This window comes from Lepisosteus oculatus, chromosome 11, assembly GCF_040954835.1.
Source record: "Lepisosteus oculatus isolate fLepOcu1 chromosome 11, fLepOcu1.hap2, whole genome shotgun sequence".
In the NCBI taxonomy this organism is placed as follows: Eukaryota; Metazoa; Chordata; class Actinopteri; order Semionotiformes; family Lepisosteidae; genus Lepisosteus; species Lepisosteus oculatus.
The window spans coordinates 39,412,050-39,428,178 of NC_090706.1; the positions used below are offsets into that span (position 1 = coordinate 39,412,050).

The 16,129-nt window shown below is 41.8% G+C and overlaps 1 protein-coding gene across 3 annotated transcripts in view; it reads left to right on the forward strand.

Moving 5' to 3' along the window:
• tlr22 (toll-like receptor 22) overlaps positions 1 to 16,129 on the forward strand; it is a 53,824-nt gene that overhangs the window by 31,087 nt on the left and 6,608 nt on the right. The window contains exons 2-3 of one of the 3 annotated variants that reach the window (XR_001478715.2): positions 10,451 to 10,475; positions 15,467 to 15,851. Coding sequence is in view for 1 of the 3 variants with exons in the window: in XM_069195285.1 (XP_069051386.1) it covers positions 10,451 to 10,475 (25 nt within the window). In the remaining 2 variants the exon portion in view is untranslated. Of the gene's footprint in view, positions 1 to 10,450; positions 10,476 to 10,940; positions 11,308 to 15,466; positions 15,852 to 16,129 lie in introns of those variants that run through there. The other 2 variants (XR_001478714.2, XM_069195285.1) reach the window with 2 other exon arrangements.

The window sequence follows — 16,129 nt, forward strand, 5'->3', positions numbered from 1 at the left end:
AGCCAAACATTTGGCTATATTTTTTAATTCCTTCCTTGAAAATGATTTGAACTCTTTACAGGAGAACACACATATACCAGTGGTCAATGCAAGTTTTTGTTGTGATTATATTATTATTGTGGCTTATGTATATCTAAGATATAGCTAGTAACTCACACCAATATTGAAGGGCTGGAAACCGACTAAGTAGCAGTGCTTATTTAGAAGGAGCTTGACAGGAACTAGTTGCTGTCTGATGTTGTTGCCCAGTGCATGCCAGACTTCCTGCAGAGTAGAGGGCTAAGGCACTCTGTGCCTTGCTTCTTCCTTATATGTGCTTGACGTGATTTTGATTCACAGATTTCAACAAATTCCACAATTTCTCTCCAGGGGCGTTGTGTTTGATACAAAGGCTGTACATTGTAGCATCTGGCTCTGTCTCTCCTCTGCCGACCTCTGCACCTCTGATATGTTCCCAGTAACTGCCCAATGCTCTGTCTCTTCAGCCCTCGGTCATCCACTCCTGCAGTGTATTAGCCTGTTTATCACTGAGGCCTCTGGACACATGGCCAGCACGTCTCCCTTTCACCAGATCTTCGGTCAGGGTTATTTCACTTCCCATAATCCCCTGCACCCTTTCTCTGGGTATCAGGCCCTCCGAGCTGATCTTGAGAATACTTCTGCGGCACCACATTTAAAAAATCCTACGTTCTCTTTCTAACCTCAGTGCTATAGTTCGTGTTTTATTTTCTTACTGTACAAGAGAGAAGATCTGAGCCTTCAATTGCCTTTCCTTGAACAATCTGCTGTAAGAAAGAACAAACCTACCTTTTGGCAAGAGGACAGCCAATGTGGAACCCCAGCTCACAAAAGAGGAGTGTCTTTTCAGGAGTGCTCCAGCAACTCTCATATCTGTCCTGCATAACTGCGTTACCAGTTATAGAAAGTAGAGAGGTACATTTTGATGGGCTAATCCTGCGGTTGGATTGTGCTAGTGTTTCTCGTTCAGCAGTTTCCGAATGTCTTGGATAATGCGCATTAACTTCACACTTTGGTGTGGAATTTAGGTTAAAACATCTGCACATTGTAGCTGCAGAATTGGCTGGTCTACAGTTCCTTAAACCCCCTCACACACACACATCAATCAGCACATCCCTCTTTCTCTAAAACACGGGAATTCATTCTGCTGACGGATCATGTTAACATTTTCCAGACACACACAGAGCACCTCCTTTCCTCTCTCCCCGCCCTACTAAAAACTAAAAAAAAAGATTTAAATACCAGCAGCATTTTTGCTGAAGATCCTGTTAGTTTTGCAGTACTTTGCAATGAACGATCACAGATCCCTTTCATCCCAGCTATCACTTCATAATTCATAAACACAATCAGGATTGATAATATATGTATTTTATGAGCATCAACAGTTTAGTGGAGGCTGTGGCTGTCATTAATACATCTTAGTTTGGGGGTGAAGAAATTAAGCTCATCATTTCACACTAACACACTAGTCAGAATCCTCAAAAACCTGATTGCAACAACTCAAGGTCAGCTGGACATGAACAGACAATATGAATGATTCCACTGACTCACTGTCAGTTGTTCTTGCTATTACTATAATTTGTTCCCATGAATGACAACCATGAATTTAAAGGGCTGCTCATGAAACAGATCTGTTTAAGACATTTGATAAGCCAAAAAATTGCTGATACGTCACTGTAAAATTGCTGTAGATCCATGCTGCTACACAAAGAATGAAAATGTCACGCCCTGTACACCTAGAGGACGCTCTACTTCTGTCCTGTTCCTAGTTCCCTGTGATTATTCATATCTTTCTGGTGTGTCTTGTTGTGGAGCCTATTTACTTCTGCTCCTGGCTCTGCATTGAGGGTACGGATGTCGTGAGACCAGCCTAGCACCAGGTCGCCCCACATCAGTGGCCTGAGGGCATAGCTTTCTATACCGACATCATCTGACCCCCTGAGCCTGGGCTAACCTCCATGTTGCCCCTTTTACTGCTACACATAGGGTCTCTACTGCTCCCCTGGTCATCCACGGCTTGCCCTTCCCTCATACGTGACAGAATGTGGAAAAAAAAATTGTTTCCTGGTTTTTGGAATTTGTTTTTACTCCTGGTTCTGGGCTTCCATGCCCCCTGCTCTCACTGTCTGTTGTGAGATATTTTTTTTACATGTTCCGTCAGGGTTTATATTTGTTGCGTGTTCCGCCTCTGTCCCGGGCTCCCACGCCCCCTGGTCTCTCTATCTGTTGTCAGTCATTTTTTATGTGTTCCCCTGTTCCATCAGGGTTTATTTTTTGTTGTGTGTGATTTTTTACGTGTTCGGTCTGGTTTTTTGTCTCGCTCCTCCGGAGCCCAGTCCGGTCCCCCCTTCCTCTATTCAATAAAGGTTTTTTATCCCGGAGGAGGGGGTAGCTCTCAGCCGTGGACTCCCAGAGGTTTCCTTTCAGTTAAATGAGGTTTTTCCTCCCCCCAGTGCTGTGCAGCTCTTTTTTGGGTGTCAGGAGCCACCCTTGAAAGGGGGGAGGTTACTGTCACTGTCTGTACACCTAGAGGTCTGTACACCTCTCTACTTCTGTCTTGTTCCTAGTTCCCTCTGATTATTCATGTCTTTCCGGTGTGTCCTGTTGTGTAGCCTATTTACTTCCTGTGTCTGCTCTGTTCCTGGCTCAGCATTGAGGGTACGGATGACCTAAGACCCGCCTAGCACTATTGAGTATACAAAGAAAAAAAACTGCAAATTATCCAAGACTATTTAAGTCTTACACATTTTGGTGTTTTATTATCTAAGGCTCTTTTAACCGCACTGTGAATTACCATTTAATGGCAGGGGACATAAAAGAGTTTAAAAAAACGCATTTAAAGTATTTAAAAAAAGTTTGAATACAGCAAAATAATTGGACTGGTATCTAGCATTTACTGCTCTCGGTGAGTCAACAGTTTGCATTAGACTGCAAGGCATAAGCAATAATATAAGTTTGTAATTACACTCTATTTCTAGACAATTTTAGTTCTCTTGCACTGGTGAAGACTTAGAGAAACTGCTTTTATGTACTCATTTGTTAAAATGTAGTCTGATGCCTGTACGTTTCGTGCACACTAAAGACAGTTGCAAAAGAAGCAGTACACATCGTGGTAAAGGACGTGTAAGCTCTAGAACATTTTTATTCTTTTCTTTAAAATTTAAAGCTCCTGGCTCAGCATTGAGGGTACTGAAATTGTTGAAAAGGGGGATGGCTGTCTAGTACAAACAGAACCTTTCACGATGATTTGTGGAGAGACGATTATGATTTTAATCTTTTTATTTATTTGCTCAGCCAGTGTACTTTACCAGGGCCTGATGAAAATAAGTGTGCTACATACTGTAAGTCGATGGGGAATTTTGGTTTGTTCAAAGCCTGTGACCCCAAGTAAGGTCAGGCAGGGTTGTTCTGAGCTGTTCAGAATAACAAACGCTCTGGTAACCCACATTTAAGAAACAAATATAACAGCTCTGTTTCAGCATGTTGTGGCATCACTGATTCATCTAATGGAATAGAAGGGAAACTGTGGGGAGAGGCAGGAGCATGGAAAGGACACTGCCCTTTTTCTGTTAGTTCACTGCACATGAAGAGGTGACAAACTCTGGAAGATGGTGAGAGCTTCCTTCCAAATCTTCAGCACCCATATTTCGGAGTGTCCTCTACTTCACCCGTTAAGCCTTCTAAGGACTGCAGTCTGCTCAGACAAAAAGGCATAAGAATGCTTCTTCCTTTTTCTAACAAAACCTCTTCTTTAACCATTGCTTTTTTAAAATGAATTCACAAAAGAGAATACCAGGTCTTGCAGTTTCCTCCCTTTATTGCTCAAAAACTTCTGACATGATTTAAAGAATTTCGTGATAGAATAACTTCATGAAAGCAGCTCTACGGGTATCTGGCCATATTTAAAGCAGTTGCTTTACTTAAGGACTTTTCAAACAGATCTCCCAGTGACCCCAGGAAGGATGAAGCCTTTCACCACAAGCCTGTTAATGTGCAGCAGCCGATAAATGTGCAACTCTCACACTACGAATGTGTTCTGACAGCACTTACAGTACAGTGGTTGAATTGCAGATCTGCTTTCAATATTGCACAATGGCAGTGTTATTTATCATTGCTTTTATACTGTGATGTCTGAATGGGGGTCTTTATTAAGAGGGGTGTCTTGAAAAGCTTTCCCCTTGTAAGAAAAGGTGAAAACTCTGTCAGAGTTACATTAAGTATGAACAGTATACAGTACACACTGTACTATAATTTCTTTCAGTTCACTACAGTGTCGGCAAGCAGCAGTTGATTTGTTTTGCAGTGAGACTGGTTCATGATTCTGTGAGGCCTTCCCTCCATGATAAAGAGTCATTCATAGTTCATGTTGCAAAAGAAGCACACAGCAAGCTTGATGTACACAGTCATTTCAGTTCACTTTATTTGCCAATGAAATGCTTATTTGCAGGTGTGCTCTGATACAAAGACATAAAGCACTCACCAAAACACAAGCACAGAACAGCAGCAACAACAAGTCAAATAACACACTGCTTAAAAAAACAAGTCAGACAAACAGTGTGCGAAGAAAGAAAAACGTAAAACATCAGTATGAGTCATTGTAGGCGTAGAGTTCAGTAACCTGTCAGCTTGTGGGAAGAGAACTTTCTGTATCTGGAAATGTACGGAAAAGATGTACGGATTAATGGAGCTTGTCGCCATCAGAGAAAGAGATCCACACTCTGGTCACAACACGGTGTAGGCCATTCTCCGGAGTGAGAGAAGAAGGTTCGGTCTCACTCATTGATTTGCTCAGATATGCTGTCTTCAGGGCTGTAGAGATCCGGGCCTTGTGTCATCCAAAATGTCAGTTTTTGCTGTCATTTTGAAAAAAAAAAAATTCTTTCTCTACCTCTGTCCTGTTCCTAGTTCCCTGTGATTATTCGTGTCTTTCTGGTGTGTCTTGTTGTGGAGCCTATTTACTTCCTGTGACTGCTCTGCTCCTGGCTAGGGAAGGGTAGGGATGTCCTGAGACCAGCCTAGCACCAGGTCGCCCCACGTCTGTGGCCTGAGGGCATAGCTTTCTATACCGACATCGTCCGAGCGCCTGAGCCTGGGCTAATCTCCGTGTTGCGGGTTTACACTTTACTGTGTTTTAAATGCAGTTTACTACGGTAAATTAGAGGTGGTCACAGCTTCCTGCAGAGTGCAGCTCGTGTAAATCTTTTGCCCTTGGCTGCAGACATCAGTTATTTGCTATTAGTTTAACACCGTTGAGCTTTCACTGGGGTTTCATGAAATCAGCTACAGTGGTATAGATTATAGGGTTGCAAAAACTTCGCTTTTTCTTCAACACAAAAAACGAAAACAGTATTTTCTAATGAATTACTGTTGTGGTTGGCTAACATTAACCCTGCTGTGGTTGGCTAAAATTTCAGCGACTGTACTTTATTTGATACACATATTACTTGCCACAGTTTTTAGAACTTTTTATTTTATTTATTTATCCATCTACAAACACTCATCACAGGGCCTTACTAAAATATGTTTTTGTAAGGATTTTATGGTTTCATTCATTAAAAACCTGTCAGCTGTCATCAAATCAATAATGTTGGCTTGGCGATCATTTAAAACCACTTCAAAATCCTGGTAAAGATTAGATCTGGATGATTTGGACAACGAGTTGGATGATGTTCATTTAAGGAGCAGCCAAAGGTCTGTATTTTAATCAATACTCGGCCTAAGTGTAATTTGTCATGTGCTTTTCAGCATCCTTAATTGAAAAGGAACAGCATGGGTGCAATATATTTAAAAACTTTCAGCAAATATTATGACAAGTGTCTCATTTTTCACATTTCAGTGTGTCAGAGGTGTCCAAGGGCTTTTCGTCTCAGAAATACAGTTGTTTGTTCAAAATCCGTTTTTGAATTTCTGCCAGTTTACACTACTTCTCATTTTGGCAATTTGTCAAGCAAAATGCCATAATTTCATTGCTGTCATTTTTATTCTGTAGACTCCTACTTAAGAGTAAAGTTTTTAGATAAACTCTGCTCTTCAGAAATGTCAAAAATGTTTAAAGAATTGATTAGCTTTAATATTGTTTTTGTACCCTGTTCACTTACCACAGCACAGTTTATTCATAACAATCTTTAAGCTGTTCGACTGACTTATTAACAGGTGGTTGGATTCATGTAGCAACAGAAAATAAACATTTTGTGAGATTACCACACAAACCTGGCACTTTTCCATCTGGTCCACAGGGCAAGTATCAGTGGTGGAATAGTGATTTACCCCTGTGTTTCTACTACTGCTTAAAAAATGTATCTAGAAACGTCTTTTTTTGCTGTTGCTTCTGTGAATTTTTTTTCATCTCATTCATACATTCATAATACCCACATATGGTGTTACTAATGGCAAGGAAGGTCAGATTGTAATCTCTCCCACCTCTGCTCTCCTACTTATGTCTATCCTGTCTCCTTAACCTCCCTTTGTGCACTTCTCTCACACCCCTCCTGTCACGCCATCTGCACCCCTGCTGCAGCTCCCTGGCTCATTCCTCCAGAAAGTGAGTGGGGGTTCAGTCAGCCTTATCATCACAGCCAGACCGCCAGCCCATTAGCTAGGGGAGTTACGCCAAGCAATCTTTCATATGTTATATATCTCATTTTCCAGGCTCTGACCAAACGACTGAACTCACATTTAGTGAAGATGCATTCTAAAGGCAGCAGTCTGTCGGATATCTGTCACATCTCTTGGCAAAGCACCGTTTCTTCTCAACTTTAGTGCGTGCTGTATGCGTGTTGTCATTGGAAGAGCGAAGAACATTTCTTTACACAACATTTGAACATTTCCATACACAAAATGCTGTTGGAATCTGGAAGCCATGCTGCTGATACCTTAGGGATCCTTCAAGGCAAAGCTGGGCAAGATCCACTGATTGATAAGCTACCATCCAAGGAACGACATGCGCTAGAAGGGCCCTGTGTTCTCCTGTTGGTCTGGGATTGTTTGGTGTTGGCATACATGTCTCACACCCGAGCACCACAAGCAGCACAAGAGCCAGTGCTCTGAAAGTAAAACAAAGGATACAAACACTGCAAAGAACCATGCCCATCACGTTATATAATGAGCTCTAACAACTTGCTGTATGTTGTGGTGGACAATGTCATTTTTGTTTTAACTTCTTGCTCTTTAAATTTGCCTTTCTATTTTGCAGTTATACACATGCAGGCTTATACCTTACAGTCATGCCAGCTGGAGTCAATTCAAAAACACCAAAGGACACAGCTCTCGATGCTCCTTTAATGAGTTCTGTGTGTTTCAGCTTTCTGCAGGTCTCCTGGTTTTAAATTAGCAAACAATACTGCTCCTCCTATTTTTCTGGGCAAAATGGATCCAGAATTGTCACCCAGACATTTTGCCATAAAGCCTGAAGAGCAACTCAGCCCCTGAGTGATTAATCTCCCCGAGATGTTATAGGTGGAAATGACACCCTGAGCCACAGAGCTTCCTGTGCCGGTTTCTAAGGGGAATTTTATGGAGCTCTGTTTTTAACAGTTTATCTCTGTCCTGTCCCGAACGATTTATAGGACAGATTTCCTGCAAAGCTCTGCTGTCTAGACAAAAAGACAGCAAGCGAGATAACAGGGGAATCGGCGTGTAAATTCTGACCTAAACATTAACCACCAAAAGAAGGGGATTCATCTTGCGCAGCTAGGCAAATCCGCCTGACTACCTCCTGCTGGGAGATGGGCGATCTTTCTGGCACAAGTGCTAGTTGTGATTTCCAGTAAAAGGGAAGGAATGACTCTCTGTTCTGATGGCTGCTTGATTTAGGTCCAAATGGTAGTTTTACATACTTACTGTTTGAGACTAGAAAGATGTCACTGCACGTAGCACCTTCAGTGAGAGTGTTGTCTTTCCCCCAGAAGGTGGCAGTGCAGTACATGAGGGTATAAATATAAATATATTTACTCCACTGGCTAACATCAACTGGAGCAACAGCAGGCACATGAACTTTATCATTGATTTTTCTAACCTAATTATTGATTTGATAGGCACATTGATTGATTTTGTCCAAATGAAGCATGATGCTCTAACAAATATTATCTGCTTCATGCTTACACTTAATAAAAGTTTGCAGCTTAAAATGCAGTTAGTTGAAACAACAACATTAATGAAAAATGAAGACTGAACATTTGTTACAGAATAAAGCAGATCAGATATACGATATGCCAGGAATCTCCCACACTACACCAGGGGAACCCGTGTCCTGTTTCATTTTCAAGATCACACTAAATTTCCTGTTTCAAAAGATTTGTAACATTTGTATTGATCAACTAAGCGAGTAATTTGCTCACCTATGGATATGCTGGTCCTTGAGAGCAAAATGGTATTCAGATTTTCTTTCCAAATGATCAATGAATTATTTAACAAATGATCTGCTTTGGTGCAGTTTAGTGCAATTGTTTCAAGCCTTAAGAAAAGGATGATTTCAGTGCCCTAATGGCCTGCTGGACATGGGGCTGTGCAGGACCAGGGCTGATGATCCACACCCACACAAATATTTATATTATTTATACAACCACCACCTACGCACAAAATGGATACACAGTAGCTGGTGATACCTGCAGAGCTTGGGGATGGCACCTTGGACCCTAGCGAAGACATAATAAAGACATTTCAGTGCCAGCAACTACTGCTGCACGCCGTATTGTTGTGCATTTGATAAATAAACTTTGATTTGATTTGATTTGATAGCAGCAGCAAAATATCATGATCAAACCAGCTGATCAGCAGGAAATGCTTCCCATCTCATACAATAGTCCCAGAATGAAGACTCTGGGCTGTCACAGTTTTGACACTGTACCCGAGCTTTGTCTTGGGAACTGTTTCGTTCAAAATTGTCTGGACCTTCCCCGGTTAAAATCAACAGCTGCTGTCTTGGTTTGAATTCATTGGCCGTGTTGGGAGGCGAAGAGATTTTTTTTTTTTCCCCTAGTGGAGTTTCCTAGTGGAAAAGAAATTGCTCGTAGAAATTTGGGAGGAAGGGTAGATCCTAACCGCGCACACTTACCCTCGCCTGCGAGAGTAAGTCCTCACATTGGGGACTTGCTGTAGTCACACTCCTCCTGCCTGCCCATCTACAGCTCTGCGGCAGCACCCTGGCTCAACCCTGGCAATGCTGGGGGGATCTGGGCAGCCTCGTCCTTGCGGTACGACTGCCAGCTCCCTCTCTGCCAGGCACCGTGCGCCAAATACACTCTGCTTATTCCATCTCACTCTCACATTGATATTAGAATCTAACCGAACGGCTGAATTCTGTTTTTGGCCTCAGATGTGAGCTGCAGAGCTTCATTTTTCCAAGATGGAGAGAAGGGGAAACGGCACTGTTTATTCAGGCTCACTTTGTGTCGGGTGCTGTTTACATCCCCACATCAGGGCTATATCTGGACTTATCTGCACGTGTTTATTTAGACTTGATCCAACCGGGCGTTGCTGCGTGACCGGAGACTGCATGATAACGACAGAAAACACGGCGAAGTTCATGCTGGAGACCAGCGTGGAAATCAAAATTGAGAAAAAGCGATAAGATCAAATAAACCGTCTCAGTTCATGGGAGAGGAGAAAAGAACTGCTTTCCGCAAAGAGTTCAGATCCAAAAATGACAAAATCAGGTCAGCTACCCTCTAAGCGAATTTATAGCTCTGGCTTTCACTGAGAATCACTCTGTGTCATTATGTGGTTAGTGGTTGCGTTTATCCCCTCTGGTTGTTGCAGTAGTTTCATTCTGTTTAAACAAAGCTTGATTTTCTCAGAAACTTTTAACAGACATCAATAGTAGACCTGCTCTGGCATGAACATTTTCCATAAAAAGAGATTTATACCTCACAAAACACTTTACAACAAGGTTTGGTCGGATAATCAGACATTGTAAGATGTGTTTTCTTTAGTTCCCTGTCAATTAAAGTCAGGTTGGGACATTTCCATTGAGCCTCTTGGACAAATACAAAGAGGCAACATTTTGCTGAGAGCAGAACTCTAACGTTCCCCGTAGAGTAAAGCATTTCGCTTGGAAGTAAGTAATGAAAGAAAGAGCTGTTTTCCCAAGCTACAGATAAGTGGGTGGTATATTTTAGGATGCACCTTGTTGTTGTTATAGTAACATCTGCAGATGTTTATCTCCTCTCAAAACTAAGTGGGAGCTGTAAGGAAGTGAGAGAACTTGCTTAAGCTATACTATGCTTCAGAACCTACCCCATCATGGCTTTTACTAAGGAACAGAAGGTATTCATCTTACTGATCTGAATGTGTGAAATATCACATTTTCCTAAAAAAGATGTCTTCTAGCCTAACATTAAAGGGAAAAAAGTTTAAGACTGAGATAAATTTCAGCCTCATGTCTGGGTCACAAATGCCTCCTCAGTCCTGATGAGTCTCTCTTTCTTTTTCCTAGGGACTTGAAGAGGCTTCAAGAGGTCGTAAGTATCTCATAGTGTGAACTCTCCATCACTGACACACTCCAGATGTTGTCTGCAGCGGTGAAGGTAGAGGTGAATCTCTAGCACTTCTCCAGCCACTGCAGTAGCCCAGAGCAATGGCTTCACACACAGAGCTGCTGCTGGCTCAGTGCTGTTGTAAGAAGCATGCTGAGATGTAAAAGTTTAGATGAAGCCCGCAGAGTCCTGAAGAATAATGTTTGACTTCAGGGCATTGGTAGTTAATCCACTTGGGACATTCTGGAAAAAAAGGATAAATCCTTATTTTCCTAAAAGAAGAAAAAGAAGTGTGAGACACAGAAAAAGATTTATAGGATGTATCATTAATGCACAAAGTCCAATGCACAAATCCAGGAAATGCTGGTTTTGAATGGAATTAATTGAAGTACCAAAACCTGTAAATTACTGCTGCCCAACGACTGTATTTTTCTTTCTTTTAATATGCAGCTGTCAGATTATTTCTTCTTCTCACCACCAACTTCAAGCTGGGCTGCAGAAAGGCAATGATTATTTATGTTGATGCCTGTTTATTGAGCCATTAACTTTTATTTGTATTACTGCGTGAGTGCACATCATTGCTGTCTGACCCGCTAAACTTTATATTTGGAAAAGTAATTATGTGCATATTAGCCAAACTGAAAAATGTGTTTCTAATATGTAATAAATGGAAGACAGAAATAAAATGTAATTTTTGAAAACCGCAAAGCTTGATTTGGCTAGAGATCTACAACTGTTGATATATATGAAATATATATTGCACATCAGTAGAAACCTATCACTTAGAATTGCAACAGATTCATAAAGTTTTCAGGAATATGAGGAAAGTTTTTTTGGAGCAGGTGTACCTACAGTTTTTGAACTGGCATGACATTTAACTCATTATGCTGATTGTCAGGTGTCATCAACAGAAGTCTGTTGTCTCAGGCTAGGTTGTGTGGACACTACTAGATACTAGTAATAGGTTTATTCCATGCTGAAAAAAAAAAGAAAGAGAACACAACGTTTCAGCCATGGAGCCTTCTTCAGGTGTGGTACATGTGTCAGGAGGCATGCAGTGGAATGGCCAGGAGAGCAATAAAGACCCTATGCATAGTGGCAAAACAGGGGAAAACCCGGGCTCTGGATGTCAGGAAGGAGATGATCTGGTGATAGGTGGATCTTGAGACATCTGAACCCTCAATAATGAGCGAAGAGGAAAGGGTGACCCAAAAACATATAGCCCCACACAAAGACACACTGGAAGGACAAGCAAAGCACAGGGAAACTAGAAACAGGACAGAGTAGGAGGGTCCTCTAGCTGTAGAAGGCATGACAGTACCTCCCCCTTCATGGGCAGCTCCTGACGCCCAAAAAACAAATGAGCTGCACAGCACTGGGGGGAGGAAAAACCTCATTTAACTGAAAGGAAACCTCTGGGAGTCCACGGCTGAGAGCTACCCCCTCCTCCAGGGTTAAAACTTTTATTGAGTAGAGGAAGGGAGGGTCAGGCAGGGCTCCAGGGGAGCGAGACAAAAAAACAGACAAAACATGTAAAAAGCACGCACAACATAAATAAACCTGGGAGACCAGGGCAACAAACCACATGAGAAAGATTCACAACAGATAGGATCCAAGGGTCCAGGGAAACAGGGGTCAGGTAGACCAGGGAACACAGAAACCAGGAAGTGAGAAAACCCAACACCAAGACTAAAAAAAAGAAACAACAAAAAAACCCGGGATAAAAAAAATAGAAAAACACCACACACAGGGCAAAAAAATAAGTTCAACATTCTGTTCAACTTCCCGTGGAAAGGCAGGTATTCAAAAGCAGGTGTCGGAAGGCATACCGATGAATGACCTGCTGACAGGCACAGAAGTCGGAAGTAGCATCTCGCAACAAGAATAGAAGAGCCAGCTCAACATTCTGTCAGGGATGCCGGGAGTGACAACCCGAGGAAAGCCAGGTATTCGTACGCGGATGTCGTGAAGGCATACCGCTGAATGACCCGCTCACAGGCACGGATGCTGGGAGTGGCATCCCGTGACTAGAATAGGAAAAATTAAAAAAAAGGCCCAAAGCGATGCGGAAAAACAAAAAACGCTGGCGGGGTCAAAGTATGGCTCAGCATTCTGTCTCGGATGTCGGAAAGGCAAGCCGTGGAATGGCCAGGAGACCATTAAAGACCCTATGCGTAGCAGCAAAACGGGGGTAAACCCGGGTTCAGGAGGTCAGTCAATGTCGGGAAGAAACCTGTGCCCTCAGATGGCGGAGGAGACACCTGGTGCTAGGTGGGTCTCAAGACATCTGAATCCTGAATGCTAAGCGAGGAGGAAAGAGTGACCCGGAAATATATAGCCCCACACAAAGACACACCAGAAGGACAAGTAAAGCAGTCAGCGTTCAATCCAATACCAAAAGAAACTAAACAGACACAGAAATCTATGTCCAACTGAGAAATGAGCCCTGTGAGCTATTTTGGTCAACATTCTCAAATAGCCTATCATTATACAATTGTGAACAGTCCTGCTGAAGATTTTTCCTGATTGAAGAGATTTGGTTGAAATAAAGAATTTTGTGGACCAATTTTAATGAGCTGTGACCTTGGTTTTGCGTTGCTAGAAAGTCTAGTACCTTAGGAGCTGCTGAACAAGTATTTAGTAGGCTGACTAGTTGAGGTTTCTGGTTTATCTGTAGGTGGTAACTGGAAAGTTGTGGGTTCAAATCCAAGGTGATGCACCCTTGAGGACAGTACTCAACCAGGTTGCCCCAGTAAAATGCCCAGTTGTGTTCATGGGGCCAAATGTAAGCTGCTTTAAATAGCAATAAGCCAAATCAATTAGTACATCTTGACTAAGATGGTGCCTGTTTCCTGTGATTAGGAAATGGTCTCCCGGAATGTGTTATTGCAATGCCTATTGTTAAAAACAAAAGAAAATAGTATTTTCTTACATGGTGCTCATGCTCTAGCTAAAACTACTTCTTCCATTTTGACATGCACAGCCAAAGGAATTACGGAGCGTATCAGGAAATGGAATTTGAAGGCAGTGTAGCAGTGAAAGGGTACAGGAACTGAGTCCTAAAACAACTCTCCTGAGTGTTTTAAACCCATTTTTATGATGATCTCTAAGGGCTTTTTTACTGTCTAGTGTGTTTTGTCATGTTACATGCCCATAATGCTGCCGGGCTGTTCAAACTGTTAGGAACAGTTCTATATTGCTGGGAAGGTAGTGGGAAAGAGAGGATGACAGAGCACCTGTGTGGATTTTTAAACATGGATTTCTTCAATGAAGATATGAGTTATTCCAGATCCCTGACAAATTAACTGGAGAACTTCCCCAAACACTGTGGAACTACCACCTTTATTGTTCTAGAAGAGCAATTTACTTTGAAGGTAGATAAAATAAATAATAGAATACACAATACATCTAACACAACATGAACCCAGTCTCAAATAAGAGACATATACTTTTCTGATGAGAAAGAAAAAAAATACATACAAATAATGTGAAATATACAATCAATTTTCCAAACTGAGCAAGTTAATAGCCATGGGAATAAAGGATAACTCAGTTCTACTGTATTTGAATCTAGGAAGTCTAAATTTTACACCCAGATGAAGAAATAATCTCACATTCACTGTTCTAGGGTTGGTCATGACAGTCAATGATCATGTGGCCTTCCCCACTATTTGTTTCACATTGATGTCTGACAGCTGTTGTGCACCAATAATTTTGCTGGCTACCTTCACAATTCTGTTCAGACTGTTTTCATTGTGTGCATTAGGCTCACCAAACCAGGCTGCTGCAGTGAATGTTAGGACAGATTCGAAGTTCTATAGAATTTCTTTATTCTGTAGAAAGCTCCATAGAATAAAGTAATTGTTGTACACATATTTAAAAGAGAGATGTTTTCTTAGAAAGAACAATCGCAGAACAATCGAATGAGAATATCTGAGGTTTCCCTATAACTTCCCTTCCACAGTGTTAATATTAATACTCTTCTTGAAAGTTCACAGCGGACCCTGACTGACTCAGAAGATCAAGTTGGCAGACAGTGTAGTGTTTGCATCAAAGTCAACACCTGCATGAGAATAGAGAAGAAGGAAATAGGTCTGACTGACTGACTTCTTTTCGTGTCATCTTCTCTATTCTCACTTCACACCTTTCTTCACCTCTCTCCACTCTGCACTTCCTGAGTGGCCTCTCTGCCCTCTCTGCCCCTCCTGCCTCCTCCCCTCTCCCAGCTTTTGTTCTCCTGTGCTATTTAATCTTTGCTGTCTGCCCTGTCTTTCTCACACCTGAAGAAGGCTTCACAGCCGAAACATACTGTTTTTCTCTCTTCTCTTTTCAGCATGGAATAAACCTGTTACTCATTCCTTTGCAGACTATGCATGCTGATGCAGCTACCCACCTGAACTGCTCTATGTTGTGCCTGGCATTGTGTCACGTATGACTTATCTCTTTGTGAAGGGTGTTCATTTTCATTGAAACAAAGAAGGAAAATAGAAAAAAAGCAACATATTTTAGAATGTTAATCTAAACAGCAAACAAACAGCCTTCAGCCTAAAATAACTTTGCACAGAAAGAGGCATATTAAAAAATGTTTTACAACAAGTCTTTTTGCCAGGTTGGCTGGAAACCCAAATGTCCAAAAGGCAGGAATACATCTGTCATCAAATAGATCTGCATTGTGCTTCACATAGGAGCCGACAATTAGAGGTTTTTAATGGTGCGCACATGTGGAAAGTGTTCTGGGAAGACTCAGTAGGTGTCTGAATCTTAATTAGCCGACCCCAAACATTTTAATGAGACCCATACCTGTCCCTGACCAAGGACGGGATGAATGCGAGAAGCACATTTAAATTTCCTTTGTTCCATTCCAAACAATAAATTATGAGGAAAAAAGTTTTCTGCTCACTTTCCACCTACCACATCTGCCTTACATCGTTTCTTAGAATGTCATTTTCATCTTGTTCCTGTTTTCCCTGCTGCAGTTTATCACGTTGGTTCAGAAGGTTCAGTTGTAGATGCCTCGGGGTATCCTAATCCAAGAGCCTACTGGGATCTTTTTATTTTCCAAAAAGGCGATGAAAAAAAAACAAAACAACTTTTTTTATGTCAACAGTTTTCATTACCAGGCCAGCCTCTAAGTTCAACAGCCCTGGGGTGTTAGCCATGATCCCATGTGCTTTTTTTTGCTTTCATAATCTTCTCATTCTGCAGCACTTGAGGTTTCCATCACATTATGGCGAAGTGTGAAATCTTACAGTTTCCCCCTGTACTGTGCCTGTCTATTGCATTACATTGACTTATGTGCTATCAGCTGTGTCTGTCACTGTGTGATGTTACCAGAAGGGAATACTCTTGGTGTTCACTGTCTTTTCAGCTGGGTGTCTTGCAGCAGTTGACTGGAATACACTTTGGGTCTGATATTTCCTGTGGGTAGCAACTGTACAAACTGCACCTCTAAAACATTTACTATGGAGTGTGCAGTTTGCCCACAGTCTTTCTGGAAAAAAAATAAATATTGTGCCTATTTTCCTGCTGCCCCTTTTTTATGCACTTGGGCAGGACAGTCTGGGTGCATAAAACCTTTATAAAATATGCAAAACATGGTGCTTGCTTTGCAGGTTTTTATTGAGGTAGAAATAAGGTGC